The 20,813-nt window shown below is 66.9% G+C and overlaps 1 protein-coding gene across 1 annotated transcript in view; it reads right to left on the bottom strand.

The window, feature by feature from the left end:
* LRRK2 (leucine rich repeat kinase 2) overlaps positions 1-19,685 on the bottom strand; it is a 43,689-nt gene extending 24,004 nt beyond the window's left edge. The window contains exons 1-19 of the mRNA XM_054696796.1: positions 19,496-19,685; positions 18,553-18,638; positions 15,450-15,559; positions 14,120-14,211; positions 12,698-12,832; positions 11,730-11,864; positions 10,227-10,358; positions 9,794-9,913; positions 9,110-9,252; positions 8,963-9,042; positions 8,310-8,416; positions 6,725-6,854; positions 6,196-6,320; positions 5,127-5,230; positions 4,471-4,615; positions 4,252-4,391; positions 2,045-2,173; positions 1,734-1,910; positions 1,045-1,303 (exon numbers count right to left, since the gene is read on the bottom strand). Coding sequence (XP_054552771.1) covers positions 1,045-1,303; positions 1,734-1,910; positions 2,045-2,173; positions 4,252-4,391; positions 4,471-4,615; positions 5,127-5,230; positions 6,196-6,320; positions 6,725-6,854; positions 8,310-8,416; positions 8,963-9,042; positions 9,110-9,252; positions 9,794-9,913; positions 10,227-10,358; positions 11,730-11,864; positions 12,698-12,832; positions 14,120-14,211; positions 15,450-15,559; positions 18,553-18,638; positions 19,496-19,685 — 2,539 coding nt within the window. The remainder of the gene's footprint in view (positions 1-1,044; positions 1,304-1,733; positions 1,911-2,044; positions 2,174-4,251; positions 4,392-4,470; positions 4,616-5,126; positions 5,231-6,195; positions 6,321-6,724; positions 6,855-8,309; positions 8,417-8,962; positions 9,043-9,109; positions 9,253-9,793; positions 9,914-10,226; positions 10,359-11,729; positions 11,865-12,697; positions 12,833-14,119; positions 14,212-15,449; positions 15,560-18,552; positions 18,639-19,495) is intronic.
* Between the last annotated feature and the right edge of the window lie 1,128 nt (positions 19,686-20,813).

Raw genomic sequence — 20,813 nt, 5'->3', positions numbered from 1 at the left:
ATGCATAAATAAATAAATAAATCTTCTTAAAAAAAGCAAGAGCTTGCGTGCGGAGGACAAAGCCGGCCTTTGTGAACCAGAGCTGGGCCCTGGGCCCTAGGCCAGCAAGGCCAGCGTGGGGTCTCACAGGACCAGGCGCCTGCCCCACACAGGCAGGAAGGGGCGGCCCTCGGCTGCCACAGTGTGTGTGTGCAGCAATCAGGGGTCCAGCCTCCAGCCCTGTGACTGCCGGAGTCCGCTCGGCCGGGCCCGTGGCACATGGCCTGGGCGTGGCTGTCGGGGCAGGGCGGGCCCTCGAGGCCGCAGGGGCCTGTCCTGGACAGGCCTGTCAGCCGCAGAAGCGTCACACAACACCTCAGGGGGAAAGCGCTCATGGGCTCTGCCCTGGCCCCAGAGGCTGCCAGGACCCGAGGGGCGTCCCTGATGTCCACTCTCAAGACATCGGGCCCAACCGGGCCTCAGCAACACCCGTGTCTGAGAGCCAGGCCACCTGAGGCGGTCGCTGCGGGATGGCCACGCAGCAGACAGGCAGAGGGCCAGGGCTGAGGGATCAGAATGGGGAGGGGGCACTGGGGAAGCACTGGGCCCCGGCTGACCTCCCGGGGTGAGGGGGGGTAGGGACAGCACCCGTGGCCTGGGCCGGGCTGGGTGGGGAGCAGGCGACAGCCAAGCCAACCTGTTACTGATGTGCTTTGGGGGATTCCTCGGGTGGGAGGAGGCGCCCAGGGAGGTGGCCAGGCAGCAGGACACTGGCCTTTCAGGCACAGGGCAATGCCAGGCTGACCAGTGGGTGGTTCACCCATCCCCGAGCAGGCCCCAGCACCGGGAGCTCCAGCAGGAGGCTCTGCCCTGGGGTGCCCACCTTGGCCGACCCGTGAGCCGGGAGCTGCAGGATGCGGGTCACTGTTGAGCATTTTACAACCCGAGGGAAAAAAACCCAAACGGTGGTGCCTGTGCCGGCGACAGGAACCAAGTGCCATCTCAGCCGCAAGCCCGGAGCCACCCCCCACCCCCCCAACCCCCCACCCCGCGGCCCGCACTCACTCGACTGTCCCCCGGGGCTCGGCGTCGGGTCAGCGAACAGCGGGGCCAGCCAGGCGGGCTCCACCCTCCGCAGGCCGAGGCCGCCCAGGCACGCGCTGCCGTGGGCCGGGTCCAGCGCGAGTCTCCGCAGCAGCAGCCCGATGGCCGCCCCGTCGCCCCGGGACACGCTGAGGGCCAGTGCGGAGCGCACGTCCTGCTCGCGGGGCCCCTGGCGCAGCAGCAGCTCCACCAGCGCAGGGCTGCGTGCCTCCTCGCACACCTGCGGCGGGCGGCGGGGCGTTGGAGGCGGGGGGCACGACGGTGGGGGGCACGAGGGCGGGGGGCTAGGCTTCCCCAGGGTCACTGGGCAGCGCGCGGCCCTGAGGCCCTGACCCCCCACGGAGGACACACAGGTGGCGGCGGGGCCTGCTGGACACTGCGTCCCACGCGCGCTCTGTCCACCCCCAGGGAAGGCGCACGCTGGACGTGCCGGTCACCACTGAGGGTGGCTCCCCGCAGCCTGCAGGGGGGAGAGCGCCTCAAAAGAGCTGGCAGGGGCTCGCGGGGCCCGCAGAGAGAAAGCGCTTGGAGATGGCCACGAGATAAACGGGGTGTATGGGGAGGCCGCGCCCCTGACGCTACTCTCGAGCCCGCCAGTGGGAAGGCCCCGCAGGACCTCCGGAGCGGGGCAGGGGGCGCGGGGGGCTCACCTGGCAGATGAGGGCGGGCGCGCCCGGGGCCTGCGCGTGGTTGATGTCAGCCCCCAGCAGCAGCAGACACTCGGCCAGGACGCCGTCGTCGCGCTCGCAGGCCCGTCGCAGCAGCGCGCCCCGCGCCTCGTCCTCCGCAGCCAGCCTGGCCAGGCACTTGCAGCCGAGGTCCAGGAGCTGGAGGGAGGCGGGGTCAGTGGCGGCCCCCAACACGCCCCACCGCTCAGCCCCAGGCCCCTCACACCCGGCGCCGATCCCTGGCCCGCCCCCCCCACCCCTAAGCCTTGGGCCCCCAGCCCCACCCGCCCCACCTGCGGGTCCATCAGCTCGGGGGCGCAGGCGCTCAGCCGCCGGGAGAGCACCTCGTCGAAGTTGTGCCGCAGCAGCAGCCCCGCGAAGGGCGCCCACAGCTCCAGCGTCCTCAGCGCCGTCCGGAGGCCCTGCAAGGGGCGACGTCACCACCGCGTGGCGGGAGGGGCGCTCCAGGGTTTAGGGGCTCCCGCAGAGGGGCAACTGCCTCCTGCGTGGCGTGTTCACCAGGCCCTAAAGCACCAAGTCCAGGGGAGCACGTAGGCCTCGCTGGCCACGCGCCCTCTGCAGGCCGCACTCATGGGCCGGAGGGGCCGCTGGCCTCACCGCAGCCAGCAGAGGTCTTCGCTGCTTCTGTGCCTCCTCTGGAAAGCTGCCCCACGGGACCGACCACAGCCCCTGCTCCTTCAGGCTCATGAAGACCGGCCCCAGCACAGGCTCACTGGTCGGCCACCCCGCACGCCCAGACCCCAGCCCGGCACGCGGCAGGAGCTGTGAGGTCCAGGGCCTCCAGGGACGAGTGTGACCCAGGGCTCACGGGGAGCCTCTATTCCCTTTCAGCACAGTGTGGGTAAAACTGCCTGAACACTGAAACTGCTGTTTTGAGTTTCCAGGTATTTCCCTGAAAAATACCAAACATGGAAAGCGCTAACCGCCCCAGGTCATCACTGCTCCGTGCCTAAGCGCCAAGGGCTGTGGACAGTCCCAGGGCCCAAGGGCAGATGGCGGAGTACTACTCAGCCCTGAAGAAGGTGGGTGCGCCTGCACAGCAGGATGGACGGGGTGGCATCAGTGACACTGACCACTCCCTTGTGGACACAGAGAACCCAGCCAACAGACAAGCTGGTAAAGCAAGAGTATGCTTTTGGAGCCTGAGACCAATCGAAGGTTAGCAGGAGAGAAAAGGCGGACACGGGAGGCCCGGAGAGGGGCAGGTTCAACCGCTGACTGTGAACACGAGGAAGCACAGACATGCTGGCGTCAGTCACACGCCTGGAGCCTAAACACTGTCCTGATGCGCCCTGACATGAACTAAACAGAGCTGGCGCCCAGAACAGCTCCTGAGGGTCCACAGGTGCTCCCAGGCCTAGGCCGGCCCTGCTGGAGATGCACATTCACATTTAAAGCCAATAAACACCAACCGTGAGACAGTGCTAGCAGGCCAAAGGCAGCCCCCGGGTCCCCAGCCCCTGGCTCCACAGTGCCCCAGACCCCAGCCCCCAACCAGGCTGGATGCACAGATCACCCCCGCCAACAACCCCCTGGACTCAGCTCCGGCCCACTGAGTTACCCCGGCAGGTGCACCGCAGAAGGCAGGATTCTGCAAGTTATTTTCATCTACAAAGGTGGGGGATCCCGAGCCCTGGGATTCTAAAGCACTGGCCACGCGGCTCCTCGTGCACACACAAGCGGTGGGCGGGCCCGGCTGGCTGTGCCCCTGGCCAAGGCCGAGCCACATGGCCCCTGACGGAAGCAGAGGGGGCTTCGGGACGCCTGCACCATCCTGCGCTGCCGCATGTTTCGGGCACCCCTCAGCCCTGCACTAGCATTTTGGATTCCTCATACAGACAATTCATGAATAACATCACATTTTAAATTTTACTTGATGAAAAATACTAATAATGTTTCACTGCATGAAAAAAAAACAAGGGCCTCCCTGGTAGCACAAGGGGTTAAGACACAACCTATGAAGCTGTCCGCAGCCTCTGCAGCACGAGTTCCATCCCTGGCCAGGGAGCTACCCACATGGGACAGCAGACCTCGCCTGTCTCCCCGCTGCTCCCTCAGCAGCGTGTCTCAGTGGATCCACCTGATCTGTTCCCCACTCTGTCTCTGGGGAACCCTCTCACCTCAAACACCTCTGGCCTGCACCCCAGTTCTGGGATGCATAAATAAATAAATCTTCAAAAAATTTTGAAAAAAGAAAAAAAACAAGAGGCAAAACGACTTGATGGAAACAGCTGATGCTGAAGCAGAACGGGCCTCGCAGAGACCTGCTGCTGCAATTTATCTGAAACGCAAGCGAAGCAGGCCCAGCCCAGCGGGAGTTTCTTCAGCGCGTGTCCTGCCCTTCATGGGGAAGACAAGCCTGCTGTGCTGGGGGCTCCGGAGAGCAGCAGGAGCGGCTTAGAGACCCTCCCCACCCTCCGCCTGCCGGGATTAGACGCCCCCCGGTGCACAAGAGGCGCCGCCGGCCGTGCCCACGCACCCCGATCTGCACGTCCGCCAGGCCCTCGAACCGCCGCAGGCTGGACACCAGGACTGCGGCCAGCAGGGGGCCCTTTCCGGTGCTCAGGCTGGTGCTCGTGGCCAGATGTCCTATCAGACTTAAACCCAGATGCTGGATTTCTGGAACAGAAGAAAATGAGCGAAATGGCTTTAAATGTGAGACGGAGCCCGAGACCCCCAGGCAGGCCCTGGCGCGCACCTGCGTCATGGGGGTGCCCCTGCAGGTTGGGCAGCACCGTGTCCACAGCGCCGTCCAGGCGCAGCACCTCCACAGCCTCGGGCAGCAGTGCCAGCGTGGACAGCACCCGCAGGCCGCCCCGCTGGAGCCCAGGGTGCCCCGGGAACTGGAATCAGAGGGCGGTGCCGCCGTTAGAAATGTGGTCTCCACCTCAGAGCAGAGGCCGGGCTCAGGCCGGGGTGCAGGGGGGCGCCGCGGCCGGCACTATGCCCCAAAACCGCAGTCCCTCCAGCCGGCAAGTCAAGACACAGAAAACGGGACCCCCTCCCTCCCAGACTGCAGAGCCACCTGCTGTGAGGACCAGGCCTGTGGGGGACGCCCCACACCCTGCAGCCACTCCCAGCCTCCCACCCGCCTCCACCCCAGGCCCCTGGGACGCTCCCCCTCTGGGTGGGTCTCAGTGGCTGCCGGCTCGGAGCCCCAAGGAGGCCGCACCTCCTGACCCAGGCAGGGCCGGTCTCCTGGCCCCTCTCCTTCCAGAAACCAGCCTGGACAGGATCTCGGGAGCAAATGCCTGCGTGTCCACATGGGGACGGAGCTGACAGCAGCGGCACTGGGAGTCTCTACCCCCATCTGAGGGTCTGGCTAGCAGCGCGGACACGGGACACAGCACCTACCCGGCTCAGAGCCGCCAGGACCAGCTTGTGCAGGCCGCTTCTCCAGCACTGCTCTCTGGCCGCGTCCAGCTGGCGCGGGCCTCCCCCGCTCTCCGCGGGCACGCCTACACGCAGGACAGACCAGAAATAAACGCACCGGTGTGTGAAGAAATGCACAAGTGTGCAATTAAGCCCAAACGCACATAAACACATGAATGTGCAAATAAACGCGTGTGAGGGATAAATGCACACTTTTCTCGTAAAGATTTAAAAATTTAAAAAACTGCCACTTGCTAAGAATGGTCAGCGCTGACCCACAGCCACACGCTTGATTTCTGAGAGGCAGTTCTGTCTCGAGGAAGGGGCCCCACTTGAGGCACACACAGCAACGGTTCTCATCGCAGACCCGAGAGGCACGCGAGAGGGTCTCCTGGCGTGGAGGGGGCCAGAGGCTTCGCAGGCAGGGCCTTCAAGATTCTGTGCGGCAGCGGCAGAGAGGCCGGGGGACGGGCGCGGGAGGGGTCAGCCACGAGGAGGCTGGACGCCCGGACCAATGGACTCAGGCTGGAGTCCGCCCCACGCCCTTTTGCTGACCATCCCCAGGTGCCTGGCAGCGCCCATGTTCAGCCCAGCCCCAGGCAGAGAAGAAGCTGGACGCTACGCCGACAGCTCACAATCATGCCTCCCAGGCCCCTCGCGAGCCACAGCCTTTCCCTTCGTGCTCCTGCGAGCGTCAGCTGTGGCCGGCTGTCAGCTGTCCCCGGACTGTCTGAGGGCCGTGGGCCAGGGTGGGGTGCTGGGGCGCCACTGCGGGCAGGGCCAGCACGTCCCGGGCTGTGTGGGGCGAGCACAGCTGCAGCGGGGCTGAGGCGAGGGTGCAGGGACAGGCACATCCGTACCCAGTAGACCCGGTTCCAAGCGACGCGCCTATAAGCCGCCTGTGCACGCGCTCACACCCACCAATGGAGGGCAGGTGCAAGGGGCTCCGGGACAAACAACGTCCCCTGAGCAGGGCCCAGCGGTGGGAGCTGCCCAAGCTAACAGGGTTCGCAGGGGCTCCCCAGCAGGGAACCCAGCACTCGCCACCCACCTGGGTCCAGGAAGTGCAGGATGGCCTGGGTGGCCTCCAGCTGCACCGGCAGCTCGGCCTCGTGGCTGCGCATGACCGCGATTATCTTGGGGACCACGGCCATCACCGTGTCCAGGGAGGCGTCGCTGTGGAAGGCAGAAACGCCCGTTAAAAGCGCGCCCCGACTCTGCCACGCAAGCCCAGCGCAACAGCCCAGAAGCAAACCAAGTGGCAGCAGGGTCTCGGGCAGCGCCGCAGCAGGGGCCGAGCGGTGGGACAGAAGCAGCTGCGCCAGTCCAGGAGCGGGCGCCGCTGCATTTCCTGGGGAGAACTTGGGACAGGCTACGTGCCGCCATCCTGGGCGGGGGCCAGGCTCGTGCTCAACACCCCGAGGCAAGGCAGGCCCCGCCTGACCTGCCCCCCACCACGGCCCCGTGCCTGACCGTGCCCCCCACCCCATACAGAACAGGGCCCGGCCAGCAGGGCGCAGCCCGGCTGCCCCCATGCCCACCCCCAGGGCCGACCAGCTAAGCGGCTCCACGCCTCTTGCCTTCCTTGGAAAAGCCGGTTCATCAGGCGGCAGCTGCTCGCCGCCACCTCCGCGGTGCCCGCGTGCCTCTGCATCAGCTCCAGCACGTTCAGGTGGATCCCTTTGGACAGCAGGACCTTCCTGAAATTGGCTGTAAGGACGTGTCCCATCACCTACATGACAAAGCCGGTTTCCCGGCTCGCGATGGGCAGCCGAGCAGCGTCCGAGCTCAGGAGGCGTTGGCAGCTCCGGCCGGTCTGTTTCTGCAGGGCCTGGCCTGCTTCCCACCCTCATTTACCACCTTTTCCTGAGGTTTCACTTCGAGGATTTTACACACAGAGCGGAGGCGCCCCAAGCAATACATCCTGCGTCCTGTGTTTTCACAGAAAAAATGGTCAAAATAGGGCCTCCCCGGTGGCGCAGCGGGTTGAGCGCAGCGCTGTGAAGCTGTCCGCAGCCCCTGCAGCGCGGGTTCAATCCCCGGCCAGGGAGCTGCCCGCAGGGCACGGACCTCTCCTGCCTCCCCGCTGCTCCCTCAGTGGAGCTCTCGGTCCGTCTGCCTGTGCTGCGCCCCGCGCTCTCTCTGATGAATCCTCTCACTCCCTGCACCTCTGGCCTGTACCCCAGCTCTTATATAAATAAATAAATCTTTTTTTAAAAAAAGAAAAACGGTCAAAATAAGGGAACCGGTTAAATTTCCACATAAATTTAAAACAAACAACTGCTTCTACAGAGTTGGTTTGCGTCTGGGTCCCGCCCCGGGCAGTGCCATGTCCCTCCAAGGCACAGAGCCGACCGGCCAGCGTCGGTGACGCTGTAGCAGACGCCCCGTGGACACTTGGCCAGATCCTACAGCCGTGACTGTGCATCCAGCCAGCGCCTTCCCAGAACATCTCTGCTATTAAGAAAACAGCAGGAAGAAAGGTGGGCAGGAGTGACCGCCTGTGGTTTACTGCAGGCACAAGAATCCCCCCAAGACCCACTATAGCCCACAAGGGCCTGGTACACGGACCAGAACGGGAGCTTCTCGGGAAACCACCGGCTGGAAAAAAATGACGCGAGGATTTAAATTTATTATCAGAAAAAAGAAAGTGTGAAACTTGATTAGAAAAGAGTTAAAGTCAGGGCCTCCCTGGTGGTGCAAGGGGATAAGTCTCAGCACCATGAAGCTATCACCAGCCCCCGTCGCCTGAGTGCGATCCCCGGCCAGGGAGCAGCCCGCATGGTGCAGCAGACTCTCCTGCCTCCCCGCTGCTCCCCTCAGCAGTGTGTTTCAGTGGATCCATCTGTTCTGCTCCCCGCTCTGTCTCTAGGGGATTCTCTCACCCCTGCACCTCTGGCTGCACCCCAGTTCTTGTACTCACACCAAAGAAACAGTATAAAATGATACAATTTCTGCAAAAAAAGAAAACACTCTATGCAGGTTACACTCTATGCACGTAATGCTTTGAGGTGCAGAAGAAAAACACCTGCTTGTATTTAGCTGTACTGTGTCCACCCTCCGCCTCGCCTGCTCTGTCCGAGTGTGCAGGACACAGCCCGTGCCTGCCTTGACTACACTGTGCTGCTCCTACCATAAGTCACGGGGTGGGGGGGGTGCCCTTACTGTTCTGCTGCAGCAGCGATGACAGGGCGCTGGTGGCGGCCTGGCAGACCCCCGGGCAGGACGAGTGCATCAGCATGGACAGCATCACCTCCCGGTGCACAGGGAACCTGTCAGGAGGCCAGCACAGGGCCGGGGTGAGTGACCTCGCATGACCACACCAGCCTCTGCTCGCCAGCACGGCGCCCACCGAGAGGACAGCACCCCACAGCTCCAAGGGGACATGAGTGTCCAACGCTTTGAATACAATAGGACGCCTGTCTTCAAAGTGACAAGCGGTGGAGAGACGAGCCGGCAGGTGGAGGGACATGATTAGAGACAAAACGAGAAGAAGGCAACAGAGGTGAGGAGATACCGAAAACGGTCAAAAAGCAGGAGCGTCCAAAGCAGGTCAGACACTCAGCAGCGTCCAGGCTAAGTTTCCTGTGGGCACCTGATACCTGGCGTCATCTGGGGTCAGCCCCAAGGTGCACGATGCCCTCGCCATGACCCAGGGCACAGCAGGTCCCAGACACACATGGCCCGGCCCACGGCAGGGTCAGAACGCACACGCCGGCATGCTCAGGGCAACGCGAAGGCACAGCTCCCTCCGCCAGAGCACGGCCCGCGGACGTGCCAGGAAGGCGGCTGGGCCCCCGCGCGCAGCGGGCACTCACTGGCCGTCCTCGTCGCCGATCCTCCGGTGCAGGCTGCGCTGGTGCGTGAGCAGGCTGTCCAGCGCCCAGCATGCGGCCTCCTGCGGGGAGACGCCCGTCAGCACCGGCCCCCACGGGACAGGCCCCGCGGGCAGCGGCAAGACCAACCTGCACGTGCTTGTCCTTGCGGTGGCCGGCCAGGGCGCGGTGACAGGCCTCCAGCCAGAAGAGCCGCTCGTCCTCCGCTGCTGCTGTGGCGCCTGGGGCCTCACTCTTTTCCTCTAAGTCTTGGTTCAAGAAAATGGTCTCGGCTTGAAAAAGCAAAGACGTGGTTAGTCGCGCGAGCCAGACGTGAGGCTTGGCCCTGAGACGTCACTGTGGGGCGAGGGCCTCGGAGCAGCGGCCTCGGGGAGGAGAAGGCCCGTCTAGCACGTCCGGCGTCACCCACCGTCCCGTCTGTAAGTGGCCGCTCGGGGAGACAGCACGGACGGGGCTGACAGGCTGAAGGGGGCCGAGCCCGGGGCCGGGGTTGAGCAGGGGCTGCTGGAGGCGCACTTCTGGTGGCAGGGGGCCCACGTGTCCTCCGGGGACGGAGCCACGGCCAGATGAGAGAGGCTCAGGCAGCTCTGCGCACAGCCTCCCCACCGCGCCGCTTCGTCTGCTCCCGTTCCCAGTGCAGGTGAGGCAAGGAGCTTGCGGGGACAGTGTGTGCCGAGGGCGAGGCCTCTCCGGATAGACGCTGGCCCCAGGGCTCCCCGACGGCCGCCCCTGGGGGCATCCCCACCACTGTCCCCGCAGCATCCCCCACGGCCGGTCCCTGTGGTGTCCCCCATGGCCACCCTGGGTACTCACTGAGCAGGGCCAGGCAGCTGAGTGCGGCCACCTGCAGGGCGGCGTTCCCCGGGAAGCGCCCCACGGCTGCCACCACAAACGTGTGCACCTTGTTCAGCACCAGGATGTTGAGGAAGTTGCCTGGAGGCGAGGGAGACAGCAGCTGGGCTGGGCGGCCGCAGTCACGGGTCCTGCAGAGCCTTCAGGTCGGCGTGTCCAAGCAGGGGGAAGCAGCTGGCAGGAGCGCCTGCCCTGTGCGTCCTCTGCACCTCTGCGGCCCTGACGCCGCCCACGCCCAGAAGGAGGCCAGGGCGGCCAGCGGCGGGGCCCCACCGCGACACCCCACCCTCACGGGTGACACTGCTGGTGACCTGACACCAGGGCCGCTGGCCATGAGCTGGCACTCGCCAGAACGCGCCGGGACGGACGCCCGCGGAGACGCGCCGGGCCTCACCCAGCGAGAGCCGGTGCAGCAGGCTGCAGCTCACTTCCTGGACGCCCTCATGGCCAGGGAACTCCACCATGGCCGTCACCACAACGTTGTAGCACCGGACGCTGCCGCTCATGAGCACCTCCACGTTGCTGCCTGCGGGGAGCCAGGGTCAAGCGGAGTGCGTCAGCACCCTCCGAGGCCCCACAGCCCTGCTGAAGTCCTGTGTGGTGCCTCCCCGGCCCCAGAAGGGAGGTCAGGCAGCCACAAAGAGGACAGGCCAGCTGTGGCGGCCAGTGCCTGTCACTCAGGAACTGGAGGCTGCAGAGTCAGGCTTCCTGAAGAGTCAGGCTTCCGAGCAGGAGGGAGCAGGCGGCGGGTGCTGGGGCGGCCACAGGCCAGAGCCAAGGCTGGGCCTCAGCGAGGCGTCCACAGGGGCCTTGGGCCCCTCCTGGCGTGAACGGCCTCCCCAGAAACACATTCTCAATAGTGTTGACTTAAACACGCAGACACAGGGGACTGTGTGCTAACGAAGGGAACGGCCTGGAACAAACGTTTTACCCAGAGCAACAGACATGGTTTGCTCTGGACGGAAAAGCCGGCGTCTTTCAGCTGCGACAGGCACGGCGCCCGCTGACCACCACGCCCTTTGTTTCCAACGCCTTGACCCCTGCATCCTGAGACCACTCGCTCTGTGGGAAAACGGTGGGCGGAAAACGACCCGGACACAGATGATTCGCTGGACGAGGACGTAAAGGGGCACTCTCGGCTCACGGACTGCCATGCCCTGACCGCTCGGCCCTGACCGCTCAGCCCCGCCATGTGGCCTCGGGAGCAGCGGCTTAGAGCCTCCCCGGTCTGGGCTCCACACACTGACCTGCCCCCGAGCCCCCACATCTGCTCCCAGCGACGCCGCACAGGGTGGCGCGAGGACAGGGGTGCGGCCAGGGACGCCCTACAGGGCGGGGCCAACCCAGGCAGCTTGGGCGCGCCTGCTCCTCTGTACCTCCGGCCTGTGCTGGTTCACAGGCGGCTGCACCCGCTCCACGCAGCCCCACCCCGGCCTGGTTCCGCCCTGCCACCTCTGCTCAGGGGGTCTGGCGGCCTCCAGGGTCAGCACTGGCCCTGCTGCCCCTCCCGCCACTGATGGGCGCACAGGTGCCTGGGTGTCCACACACACTACACACAGCCATGCCTGCGCGCACACACGCACCTTCCTGAGCCCCCTCCCGCATGCCCTGCCCACTGGCATGGGCTTCCCTGGTCACGCCTGACCCCTGCCCCCCCATCTCTGGTCACTCGCTCTCTGCTGCGCTCAGGACCAGGCTCCACAGCCGCCCCAGCCTGTGCGTCTCCCCATCCTGGGTCCAGACAGCAGGAGACACGCTCCAGCCCCCACATGTCAGAGCGTACCAGAGCCAGCTGCAGGCAGGACCAGTACGTAAGTCACCCCACGAACCAGCAAAGGGGCTCGGCAGGGCCAGCTCCCAAGCACCACCCCCGCCCCGCAGCACCCGCGACACTCACAGGGCACGGCGAGGGCGTGCAGGCACAGCAGGGCGGGCAGCACCACCTCCACATCACCGCCAAAGAGCCGCAGCGCCTCCAGCAGCACCTCGTGGTCCTTGTTCTCTACGAACTCCGCCAGCTGCTCCTCGGAGACTGGAAGGCAGAGGCCGCTGAGAGCCGAGGCCGTCGGGGAGACACACGCGCGGCCAGACCTGCTGGGGCTGAGGGCCCGGCTCTGCCTGGGCGCGCCATGTGCTCGGGCATGAGCAAGTCAGCGGCCGAAGGATTCTCAGGGGAGAACGCAGTAATTTACAGTTTTTTAGGGGATTCTGAAGAAAACGGCAGAGCAACAGGGCGGCCGTGGGTGGGGGTGGGGGTAGAAGGAGGGAGCGCCCGGGCCACCCTGTCAGGGGGACTCGAAGGCGCAGTGACCAGCTCAGAGACAGGGCCCAGCCTGCCCTGGGGGGCACGACAGTCTCCTTCCACCTGCCCTGCGAGGGCGCCCAGCCACGGGGGGCTCCAGCATTGCCCCAGGTCGGACACAGAAGGCCGGGGCTGCCGGGGCGGGGCGCGCTGGGCACAGCCCCCAGAGGCGCAGGATCCTGCCCTGACACTACTGCTCAGATCTCCCCTCCCTGAGGCGTCTCCACGAGCAGCGACAGGCGCAGGCAAGGGACCTGCCCAGGGCCCAGGAGGACGGCTCAACTCCAAAGAGATGCCCCTGTGGGCCACAGGCCCCCACCCGCTGTGACCAAGGGCGCCCGGCAGGGTCCTGCGCCCCACGTACTGCATCAGGAGGAGCCCAGGGCACGGAGCCCACGCCCACCGCGCGCCAGCCCTGCCTGGGCCCAGGCAGACGAGCCTCGCCAATCAGTCACTGCCCAGGCAGCCCGTCCATCCTCGACAGCCCGGGGCTCGTGGCCACGACCGCTCCTCCCCCACCCCCCGGCCCTCGCGCCATGACCAGGCAGGCCACATCCATGCACCTCGCTCGAGCAGCACGTGCAGGGCGCGGCAGCCCAACTGCTGGACCTCACTGCGGGCCGCGAAGCTGCGCATGGCGCTGAGGACCAGCAGGAAGACGTCACTTTCCTCCTCCAGAATCAGCAGCGCAATCCTCCCTGCCGAGAGAACAGGCCGTAAGTAGCCGCCCTGCGGCGCCGTGGCCTCTCCAGCGGGGACAGGGACAGCTGAGGCGTCTCATCCTGAAACACTCATCGGTCCCAGATGCTCAGCCCAGGCCGCAGATGACCAGCGCCGGGCCAGTTTCCCTGCCCTGGGCCCCCCGAGGAGAGACTGGAGAGTCGAGGCACAGGGCAGAGGCTCCGGCAGGGGCAGGCTGGGCTGGGAAGGCTCACGTGTCCACGCAGGGGCACCCGGCGTCCTCTGGCCACACGTGGTTCTCCTTCCCATGAAGGAGCTTCCCCACTGGACGGCTCCTCTAACCATGTTTTATGTTGCCCCTGCTGTCCACCTCAGTAGCCACTGACCACATGTGGCTCTTTAAACAGGCTCAAGTGGCCTGAAGCTAGAGGACATCGGGCTTCCACTTCTGCTACTCGTCTGGCCACGTGAGCCTGGGCAGGGCGGGGACCAGCATTTCCTCCTCCGCGAGGCGCTGCTGAGGGGCCCGGCCACGCCCCAGTGGAGACTCTGAGACCCGCGAGCTCATCAGCCAGGGACTGGGCAGCTTGCGGGCTGGCCGCCAGCGAGGGTCTGCGCTGAGCTTCCAGACGTGCAGGGAGACCTCCCCTGCCGCGCGAGGTCCGAGGCCTCGTGGAAAGAGTTAGATCCGCTTCCGAGTCCCCAACCATGTCCTGCTGCCCGTCTCACCCCAGGGCCGGGGGACTGCAGACGGGAACTCAGCCCTGCCATGGCCGGAGGCTAAAAAAGGAAAGCCCCGGCCGCGAGCGGAGAGACCGCAGCCCCCGTCAGCGTGGCCCCAGACGCCCACCACGGCCCTCCCGCCCTGCTCTCGTCACCCCACGTCCCCGTTCCACCAGGGCACCAGCGGCCGCCAGGGGCAGAGCAGAGGCCTCTCTCCTGGAGCTTGGGGAACCGTCCCAAAGCCACCTGACCGTTCGCAGGACGTCAGCAGCGGCGGGCGTCCCTCAGGAGGCTGCTGGCCTCTGAATGCTCCTGTCAGCCGGCCCTTAGCAGGAGGCAGGGAAATGAATGGCCAACAGGCCAAAGCAGGTGGGAGGCGGCGCTGGGGCTACAGATACAGATGGGGGGTGGTGTCAGGTGGGATTTTTGAGAGAAAAAGTAAAGAAATCAGGAGCGAGAACGGATCAGCTCTCAGATCACTGACACAGAACACATGTCGTCACTGCACTTGACAGACACCCAGGCACGCGCAGCCGCCGGCTAGAAGCGCCTGCGGTTCCACACTCAGACTCCACCAGCACCTGAAGCCGCCAGCAGGAGGTCGAGGGCCTTCAGCCCCACCGTGCAGAGGTCGGCGCTGGCGCCGTGGACCGCGAGCATCTTCAGAACCAGCCTGTGGACGGAGGCAGAAGCCGTGGTGAGTGTCAGGGGCCGTCTCTCCCTGCACCCACCCCGGGGACCTGCCCGCCCGCACTCCCCCCATCTGAGCCAGGTCCTCTCCGGCCGCTGGCAGGTGACCAGCCTTTCAGAAGTCGAGGCTTTTCCTCTAAACCTTCCAGTTCAATCCCAGGAGCCTCTGGGGCAGAAGTCTCCTACTGCAGGAGCTGTGGTCCAGGTGCTGGGTCGCCTGAGCGTCTGCTGCGGGGCCCCCACGCCTGTGCGCCCACGTGGCCACCTCCAGCCGAGGGACCCAGGGATAAGCATGGGCCGGGGGGGCGGGGGCACGATGGACGGGCGTGTGCTGGTGTGGCTCGGCCTGAGCAGCTTGTGCCAGAGAATGACCCTCTGAGCTTCCAACAGCCCCGCAGCCACGGCGACTCGGCCGGCCCGGACCCCTCTGCAGCCACAGGCCAGCGCCGCCTCAGGAGTCCAGGGATGAGTCTGAGATGGCGACCCGGCTGGCGGTAAATGAGCTGTTCCCGGATGCCCTCAGGCCTGGGGGCTGCAGGCAGAGGCACTCGGCAAGCGGGACCCGCGGGCATCTGCCCTGCCCAGTCGCAGCCCCCACTGATGCCGACAGCAGTGAGAGGCGCGGCCGCAGCTGCAGCTGCAGCAGGGACACTCACCGTCGCGTGCTGGAAGGAAACAGGCTCCGCCCTGCTCACGGGGGAGTCAGGTGTGAAGAGCAGAAGCTCAGGGCAGAAGATACACTCAACTGTCAAGAACTGAAGTGTCTAGAAAGGACTTTTCTGGAACATTTTTCAGAAAGCGCCTTGTTGGCTGAGAGCTGGCAAGGCTGCGGGCAGGGCCGGGGCCTGACCACCCGGGGCCGGCAGCCCTCGGGCTTGAATGCCGTCCTGAAACGCACTAACGCGCTCTCGTTCCAGGCGGCATCTAACCTTTTAAATTACTAGTCTCAGACTTCTCAGTTCCTGTATTTTTTTGCAGAACTAGTGGTTTGGCCAGTTGTACTATTAATAAGCAAAAACTCTTCTTGTTTTGAGTTCACAAGTCTAAGAGAAACCAACCGTGTTCTGATGATGAAAACAACGCCGGGCACTTCCCTCCAGCATGTGTTTCCCAAGCCAGCGACACAGACACCCCGCATAGCCCCCACGGGGGAGCCCCTGAGAAGGAGGCTGTGCTGGCCCCCACTGAATCCCAGCCTGTTCCTGCCTCTGCAGTACTTACTGGTGGGCCCCGAGCACCTCCCAGTCGGGGCCGATGTCGGGGGGCGCCGTCAGGCCTTCCGTGGAGCTTGGACAGACCTCGAGCAGCCTGCAGAGCAGCGACCAGCCCACCTGGGGGGACAGCCACAGCGTCAGGGGCAGCGAGCCGGCGGGCACAACCCTCCGTGCCCACGAAGCCCTGCGGGCCGGGAGCAAGCCCCACACGCGGCGTGTCTTTCCGCAGGCCCTCCCCAGCGGGCAGACCCAGAAACCACAGCTCCAGGGCCTCCCCAGTGGCGCAGCGGTTGAGCGCTGGGTTGCGAAGCTGCCTGCAGCACCGGTTCAATCCCCGGCCTCCGGCGAGGGTCCCACATGGCGCGCGTCCCACATGGCGCGCAGACCCCTCCTGCCGCCCGCTGCTCCCCTCAGCAGTGTCCTTCGGTCCTTCTGCCTGTTCTGCTCCCCGCTCTGGCTCTGGTGAATCCTCTCACCCTCCCGCGCTTCTGACTGTACCCAGTGCTTGAAGAGAGAGAGAGAGAGAGAGAAAGAAAGAGAGAAAGAAAGAGAGAGAGGAAGAGAGAAACCACAGCTCCAGGGCAGGCCGTGGACACACGCTCCAGCGAGCATGGCGGGGCCAGCACCTCCACCTCAGGTCGGGCTCAGGGACAAGCACTGGCTGGCAGTGGGCGGGGGTGTGGAGACAGGCGGGGAGCATAATTTATCAGGGATGCCCACCCCGGCGCAGAGAGAAAACAGTGGCAGATGAGTGGGTTTTAGACAAAGCCACGACGCCGCATCCGTTTCAGAAAAAGGGGCCAAGCAGGAGGGCAGGCTCAGGGCCCAGCTCCCAGGGTGCACCGGCCACCCCTACACAATCCCTCCCGGCAGGGCCGCACACAGGCCCTGCACGCGGACCCCCTCGAGCAAGAGGCTCTTCTAACAGATGCAAAGTTCACTGATACACGTTTTTAAGATGACTGTCGAGCTCCAAACCACACGTGGCTGCCGCCCTCTGTGTCAGGGCTCGCGGCCGCAGCCCAGGCTCTGCCCCACGGCCGGGCGCGGTGGCTCGCCTGTCGCAAGCCCGGGCGGGCTGTGGGCCGGGCGTGGGCACACAGCACGGGCTGGGGTGGAGCGGCTCCGGAAGTTTAGATGTGGCCACTGCAATCAGGGAAACGGACCCTCCCAGGACAGACGCGGGAAGGCCGGGCAGAGGGCGTGCTGGGCAGAGACAGAGTGGAGAGCTGGGCGGGCGGGCGCCGAGGCGAGGATGTCCATCCCCACAAGGACCTCACTCCCTGGGGGCAACCGTCGGGCGCCCAAGACGGTGGTCACACCGGCCTCCTGCAGGCTCCTCTGGCTCCCAACGGCCCACCTGCCACTGCGCCGCTTTGTGACTCCCGGTCGCTGGCGAGTCACCCCGCCCCCCCGCAGCGCTGGACACCTGTGCTGAAGCAGGACGCCCTCCCCCTCCCTCAGCGCTGACCATGCTGCTGTAGACACTGGCTATTTCTGCACCTCCAGGAGTCACAGAGACGCCTCCCAGCCTCTGAGATGCCATGCGGCCATTTCTAGAGGGTAAGTGCTAAGTCGCAGCAGATGTCACCTGGTCCCTGCACCTGCGAGCCTGGGGATCCCTGCTGAGGACGCCTGCTGGGGATACCTGTGTGGCTGGGGACGCCTGCTGGAGATGCCTGTGTGGCTGAGGACATCTGTGTGGCTGGGGACGTCTCGTGGGGACATCTGGTGGGGATGCCTGCTGGAGACACCTGTGTGGCTAGGGATGCCTGCTGGAGATGCCTGCGTGGCTGGGGATACCTGCTGGGGACACCTGTGTGGCTGGGGACACCTGTGTGGCTGGGGACGTCGAGTGGGGACACCTGGTGGGGGCGCCTGCGTGGCTGGGGACACCTGTGTGGCTGGACATGCCTGCTGGGGACGCCTGCTCTTCTCAGCACCAGGAGAAGCGCTTTGCAAAAAGATTCAGGCAACGGAGCCTCTGTGAGTAAACAGGTCACTGGTAGCAAAGCACAGGGACCGCCCAGCAGCCGCTGTAATAAAGGCTCATCCTGCAAGGACAGTCCCCGCCTGCGGTGAGGACGCAGGCGACGGCCCCCTGGAAACTGCTGCCGCCCCAGCCAGGGACCGCAGAGCAGTCCGGGGAGGCAGCTCAGGCCTCTCCTCGCGCGGCCCGGGCTGGGAGGCGGTGGGGGCGGCCCCGCTGGCTTCTCGGACCGAGAGGGAGGCGGAAACCGGGCACAGGCCTCAGAGCCTGGCGCAGCGCGGGGTCTGGCTCCGGGGCGCGTGTCCTGCTTGGGGACAGCAAACTCGCGCGCCCCCGGCCGCCCCCTCCCCGCCGCCCCCCCAGCCCGCCGCGGGCGCTTCTCGGCGCGGAGCAGCAGCGGGTCCGGGCCGGGGCGCCAGCACGGGGAGCCTGATGCCCTCGAACCCCCCCACGCCGAGGGGCCGCCCGGCCACGCGGGGCGCGCAGACGCCGGGACCGGCCCGGGGCGGGGCTCAGGGCGGCGGGGCCCGGGCAGCGGGGCGCGGGCGTGAAGGCTCTGCGGACCCGCGCGGGCTCCAGGGGCCCCCGACCCGCCTCGGCGCGGCCCCCAGTCCCGACCCCGGGCCGGCCGCGGACTCCCGAGGCCCCGCGGGGGGGGCGCTCCCGGCCGGGCCTGGACCCCCCGCCGCAGGCGCAGCCCCGGCCCGACGGCGCGGGGGCCGGAGCCGGGGGCGCGGCCCGGGGTCCCCCCACCCCGGCCGGGAGCAGAGCCCCGCGCGGACGCGCTGCGCCCCGGACCGGGCTTGGGGGGCCGCGGGGAGCCGAGCGGGCGCCGCGGCCCAGACACCCCGACCCCGCGCGGAGGGCCCGTCGCGGCCGCGGGGTCCCCGCCCGCCCCCCCCGCCCCGGCCAGCGGCGCCGCGGGCAGCGAGGGGCCCGGGCCGCGCCCGCTTCCCGTGACGCAACCTCCAAGTTTCGCTTTTCCGCCCGTTCTGCGTCCAGGCGCGGCGCCGGCCCCCCGCCCGGCCCCCAAACCCCCAACCCCCGCCCCCAAGCCCCCCCGCCCGGCGCCCCGCCCGGCCCCCCAAGCCCCCGCGCCCCGCCCGCGGGCGCCGCTCACCTGCTGCACCCGCGCCGCGCCCAGGTGGGCGTCCAGCAGCGCCAGCAGCGGCCCGTGCGCGTCGCGGCCCCGGAACAGCTCGGCGGCTGCGGACGGGGCGGGTCAGCGCGGCCCGAGGCCCCGGCCCCCCCCGCCCGCGCGCGGTCACCGTGGTCGGCGAAGGTCAGCAGCAGCAGCTCCTCCAGCGCCCGCTCCGGCGCGCCGGGCCCGCGCCCCGGCCCGGCCCGCAGCCGCCCCAGCAGCCGGCGCAGCCGCTCCCGCTGCTCCGCGCGGCCCCGCGCGCCCGCGCCCGCCATCCCGGCCGCCCGCCCGCCCGCCCGCCGGCCCGGCCCGGCCCGGCCCGGCCCGGCCCACCCCGCGGCCCGCCCCGCGCGCCGCCCCGCCCCGCCCCGCCCCGCCCGGCCCGGGCCGTCTCCAGCCCCGCGGCCGGCGCGTCCTCGCCGGCGCCCCCGGCCTCGCCTCGCGCAGGGGCTGGGCCTCCCGCGGCTCCTCCTGCGGCGCCGCCTCGGGCCGGGAAAGGACCGGAGGGGGCGGCCCCGGCCCAGCAGGCGCCCTGCGCCAGGCCGGACTCCAGGCCGCCGGGGACACCGCTGGACTCGCCCCTGGCCGGGCGGCTCCCCCCTGGCCTGCCCGGAGGAGGCCGGCCAGCTCCCCCTCTGCTCCCGGGGGTCCCGCCGCCGCTCCCCCAGGCCGGCGAGGGCGCGAGGCCAGGGGGGGCGCTGGACCCCAGCACTCAGCCCGGAGGCCCGCGGCCTGCGCGCGCCGGGCTTGGGACTGGCCGAGGCAGAGGCTCTGAGACACCTGCCCGCGCCGCCCTCGCTGGACAGGCCGCCCGGCTTGGACACATGCCCCGCGCCGCTCTCCTGGACAGGCCGCCCCGCTTGGACACATGCCCCGCGCCGCTCTCCTGGACAGGCCGCCCCGCTTGGAGCGCGGGCGGCACAGGGCGGCCCCAGGGACACGGTGTTTCCTGCTCCAGCCGGCGGCCCAGCAGGCAGCTGTCGGGGCTGAGACTGGACGGGGAAGCGGCCACAGTGTCCGCGGCCAGTGCTGCCCCAGCAGCCACCAGTGTGGACAGCTGGGAGCTCCACATCCAGCGGGCTCTGTCGTGGGGGCGCCTGGGCCTGAGTCATCCCCACCTAGAGACGGGTGGGGCTAGGGTGTGGCCACCACCCCGCTTCGGGGCTGGGGCCCTCCTCATCCCTGCACCCTGGGTCACGGCGGGGTAGGGGGGTTCAAGGGCATCAGGCTCCTGCAGGGCCCCTCTGCCTGAGGCTGCCCACACAGGCAGGACCGGCGCGCTTCCGGGCACCCACACAGCCGCGGGGCCTCTGCGCGGTTTTCCCTGCGTAGGGCTTTCCAGTCAGAACAGTATCCCCGCCCTGGCTGAGCTCCCTCCCGACCGGTTCCAGCCTTTTCGATTCTCGGAAGCTCCTGGGAATTCTCCCTCATGCCTCCCTCCCGACCACTGCGAGAAATAAACACGCGGCCCCTTGCAAACAAATGTGGGTCTAAGTGAGAACGTGTCTCCTCTCCTGGACGCGCCCGTCACGGTCGCCTCCGTGCTGGCAGGCTGGGCTGGGGGGCTGCAGAGCCCCAGGGTCACAGACCCCAAGACTGCAGTGCTGGAGCAAAGTGTCCCCAGGCCTCCCGAAACGTCCAGCGGTCGGCAAACCCGGAACTCTGACGGTCCCGAGTCGGAGGGACCATGGCCCAGAGTGACGCCACAGGTGGGGCTGGGGTAGGGGGGTTGTGCCTCCTTGGGCTGCTTCTAGGGAGAAAAACAAAATGGACATTACTGGTGATAACAAAACCGAAAGAAATTCCAAAAAGAGTTGAAAATTAAATGAAGGGCCTTCCTTGTGCACAGGCAGTTGAGCGCCGCACTGTGAAGCTGTCCGCAGCCTCTGCAGCACGGGTTCGATTCCCAGCCGGCCAGGGAGCTGCCCACATAGCACAGCAGACCTCTCCTGTCTCCCCTCAGCAGTGAGTTTCGTCAGTCTGCTTGTTCTGCTCCCCGCTCTGTCTCTGGTGAATCCTCTTGCCCTCCTGCATATCTGGCCTAGGCCCCGGTTCTTGTATAAATAAATCTTTTTTTTAAAGATTTATTTATCTATTTATACAAGCACTGGGTACGGTCAGAAGCGCGGGAGGGTGAGAGGATTCACCAGAGCCAGAGCGGGGAGCAGAGCAGGCAGAAGGACCGAAGGACACTGCTGAGGGGAGCAGCGGGCGGCAGGAGAGGTCTGCGCGCCATGTGG

Source organism: Talpa occidentalis, unplaced genomic scaffold (assembly GCF_014898055.3).
Source record: "Talpa occidentalis isolate TD23 unplaced genomic scaffold, MPIMG_talOcc4v2.1 talOcc4.16, whole genome shotgun sequence".
In the NCBI taxonomy this organism is placed as follows: domain Eukaryota; kingdom Metazoa; phylum Chordata; class Mammalia; order Eulipotyphla; family Talpidae; genus Talpa; species Talpa occidentalis.
This window is presented reverse-complemented; position numbering and strand designations above follow the sequence as displayed.